Source organism: Limulus polyphemus, unplaced genomic scaffold (assembly GCF_000517525.1).
Source record: "Limulus polyphemus unplaced genomic scaffold, Limulus_polyphemus-2.1.2 Scaffold2878, whole genome shotgun sequence".
In the NCBI taxonomy this organism is placed as follows: domain Eukaryota; kingdom Metazoa; phylum Arthropoda; class Merostomata; order Xiphosura; family Limulidae; genus Limulus; species Limulus polyphemus.
In genome coordinates, this window is record NW_013668488.1 from 74,793 (window position 1) to 78,693 (window position 3,901).

Consider the following 3,901-nt stretch of genomic DNA (forward strand, 5'->3'; position numbering starts at 1 on the left):
CTCTCTCTCTCTCTCTCTGCAGTTCAATTACCCATTGTTGCCATCACTTTATGGCGGCTAATATATACAAGACTACCGCATATCTAGTAGCCTCTCGAGACTTCAGGAAGGGACAGGATCCTTCTAGAAGTTCATAACGTGTTACTAGCGTCACGTGACCCCCGCTGTCGTAACAGTATTTATCTTGAGTTATATTATAATCTACCTATAACTATAAGCTGAATTTAAACCAATGGATCTAAGTTCAACTTAAGTAAACAAATTAATCCTTAAAACACGAGGAGACAATAGTCTTTAGATTGTACTTATTTAATAAAACAATGTATTAACCTATTTTACGATTTACCAGTAAGTTGTATTATAGCCAATCCTAAAGTACCGTTACACTTACTAAGCCTAATTTAACGTTTAGTACAATTATCACCACCAAACTCTAAGTTAAAACTTTGAACATCTTACTTTTATTTACCGATCATACTAAGTCTAATTATCCTTTTGTTATTTAACCCAAATTACTAGAAATGATAATATTAAATAATTTTAACAATCTATAAGAGCTTAACTTTTCAACGACTTCTCGCTTCCATATCGCCTTCTAAAAAAAAAGTATCATCAGTGATACATAATTATTAATGAATCTTTCTCTTCATCAATGGCCAACAGATTTAGTGCAACAAGATAAAAAACAACAACAAATAACACCAGAGATGTACTCTTGAGATTTTCGACAATAAAAAGGAAATATCCATTAAAATGCCTTTATGTCGACACAGCTCGATGCACTTAAGCAAATAGAACCAAGAGGGGGGGGGACGTTTCTCAGGACAAACCAACAGCTATATTTAATAATATAAATAGTACAGCAGGTTTGTATATACATCAGACTTAAAAACTTGTGAGTGAAATCATTTTCCGTTTTTAAATTAAAATTTAATTTGTCAGTCTAAGACCACAAAAAGTCACTTTTTTATTTCTCTGTTAACATTTTCAAAAGTGTCATTTCTTAATAGTAATGATAATCAAAAAAGTTTAAAACACAAAACAATGAAGCATGTCTTAAAGTGTGTAGTTTAAAAATATTAAAAGCTAAAATAAATATACTTAGTGAATATTTAAAAATTGTAGCATAGTTTCTTGAACATGTAAAGTTATAAATGATTTTAAATTAATTCCTAGAGGGACTGAATAGAACAGCCTAAATGTTGATCAATCAAACTGTATTTGATTGTCTGTGACATTTGAGGCAAGCTAGTAGGCACATAACAGTAAATGAGTAGTTAATTCTCAACAGTAAAAATTCAGTCTTATGATTTTATTCTGTATAAATTAAAAGTTACAAGTCAGTGCTACATATAAGCTGCTTCCTGGATGTTGTTCACATAAAAGGAATATGAATTATGAATACATATTTAATGCTTAAATAATATAAGTAGCAATTGTGTTACACACCTTGATTTATGACATAATCAAGCTCCTAGTACTTCACTGGATACCAGCATCGCTTGTGGTCATTGGAGCATTTATACTGCATATAGTAGCTAGAGCTCATAGAAATGCCATAAACTGGCAAATTGCACCCCGCATGCACTTTGTTGGAAACATTGACAATAAGATTGAGTTTTCAATTAAAGAAGAATTGACATTCGAATCCACTGCCAGGTGGCACTTGTTTGTGATTGGGAAATAAGAAGCTAGTGGAATCAACAACATGAAAGCTTGGATCCTGAATAATATTTTTATAAATCGATCTAACTTACCTATTTACAGCTGAATATAAGTGTAGTAATAAATATAATGTTTTATGTTTGCATGGAGTAAAGAATAAAACATGGATTTGTCTTTCACATTGTTGCAGAAGGCTTACATTATTTTTTAAATATGTTTAGTTGTTTTTAGGCAGCACAAACACACTATTAGTAACCATAAATACTCGTGTTCTTTCTGACATTTGATAATCTATCCAAACTATATATTCCTAAATGTGCTTGTCTCGTGTCACAATTTACTGGAACCCTAAAACAACTGGAATAGTCTTGCTTCTTCTTCCTCCTGCCTTTAAAACTCTGAGATTATGTAATAATGAACAACTATATATGTATATTACACATCAAAATTCTAAAGGTTTATTCATACTAAATAAGCTATTTCAAAAGTGTGTAGCAAGAATCATGATCTGTTTCTATTGTTACTTCAAAGTAGCACTGAGATTAAAATATGCTGCTGTAATTAATGCATACCCCATAAGTTAGTATTAAAGTATGTACAGTATCCTAGTTGATGCATACCCAGTAAGTTAGTATTAAAGTATGTACAGTATTCTAGTTGATGCATACCCAGTAAGTTGGTATTAAAGTATGTACAGTATCCTAGTTGATGCATACCAGTAAGTTTATTATTTTCTCCATAAACCTATGTAAAACATGTAAATATGAGATAACATGTCTCTGGAGATATGTAAATAGTATTATGAAGCCTTAAAGACTTGACTAAAATCTTAAAGAGACTGAAGTCGAACTACGTTACTAATGTTTTAGTTATTTTTTACCAAAATGGTATTTTGTTTATTGTTCAGTAGTAATTATTTCTTCCAACCAAATGTTGCTGGGTGACAACACTGAAACATAAACATTAAATATTCATAGTCATTCAATTTCTCAACTATTTTGTATCTTAACGAATAAATGTTTGATATAAATTATATTATTATAAGTATTTGATACTAGCAAAATATGAAGTATATTTTTATTTTTTGTTAAGAGGTGACTGATTGTAGCGTTACTTGTATATAAAATCAAGATATTGAATTAAAACGGTGGGTTATCTAGAATGTATTCCTAAACGTTATGATCCCTCAACCCAAGTGTTAATTGAGTACATTCTCTGAAATAAAAAGTAATTAAATATAATTTTTGCAGACAAACCAAAACTAGAGAAAATTTGGACTAAACCTTTCCTAGATGACCGTGACCAATGTTCCCTGGTGGGACAGCGGTAAGTTATCGGATTTGCAACGATAAATCAGGGGCTCGATTCCCCTCGGTGGACACAGCACTCAATCCGTGACCAGGATTATTATTAGTTGTAATAATGGTAAAAAAAGAAGACGCTTAAAATTTCACATTGTCATGATATAAAAGACTATTTAGTTTAGATGTTATTGATTGATTTGTTTTTGTGAGTGAATATTTTAGTATAGTTTAGTTATTGTTATAATAACATTTAAGAGAAGACGATTGTGGGAGGTTTTGTTAATAATTCATTGATGTTGAGACGATTGAACGTGGCGTGCAATACATTGACGTCGAGAATATAGAAGTCGGACAGACGATTATGTGATAAAGATATAAACAGCGTGAGACGAGCAGAAACAGCAGACAGATAATAGCAGAAAAAGTAAAGTTTCGGGCCAAGGAAAAGTTCGGCGTGAAGTTAAATACCGTAGAAGTGATAGGCCTGGCGTTTAATGTTAGAATGAGACTAACAGTATAAACGGAGATAAGAAAGATAATTTATTCCGTCAAATCGTGGTTCTCAAGTAATTGAATCGGCCTGAGTGCACTTTGACAAAAGGAACAGAAGATCTGCAGAGGAAAGAAGACAAAACGATTACGCTAACTCGCGCCACAATTGTAAGTGAATCACACACAGAATACTAGTGCGATAGTAATAGAGAAGATAGTTCGGCTTGTCAACTGCAATTCTAAAGTAATTGAATAGGCCTAAGTGGACTTTTGACAACAAGAAGAGAACTATTTATATATATATAATGTTTATGATATGCCTATAACATCTATAGTGTGAATAATTTGTTGTAGGTATGTTTACCTTGTTCCGAATATATTGTTGCGTCATCGAGATCACGTGACAATTCTCACGCTCTCTTGTTTCTAGAACTATCCCG

General features: G+C 31.9%; 1 protein-coding gene across 8 annotated transcripts in view; it reads left to right on the top strand.

The window, feature by feature from the left end:
- The window catches only part of LOC111087939 (heterogeneous nuclear ribonucleoprotein 1-like), a 64,392-nt gene that overhangs the window by 26,240 nt on the left and 34,251 nt on the right, over positions 1-3,901 (top strand). For 7 of the 8 annotated variants that reach the window (XM_022396419.1, XM_022396416.1, XM_022396418.1 and 4 more), the window contains one exon: positions 2,916-2,991. The exons of the other annotated variant lie outside the window; for it this stretch is intronic. In XM_022396419.1, coding sequence (XP_022252127.1) covers positions 2,958-2,991 — 34 coding nt within the window. In that variant the 5' untranslated portion in view covers positions 2,916-2,957. The remainder of the gene's footprint in view (positions 1-2,915; positions 2,992-3,901) is intronic. 8 annotated transcript variants of the gene reach the window in all.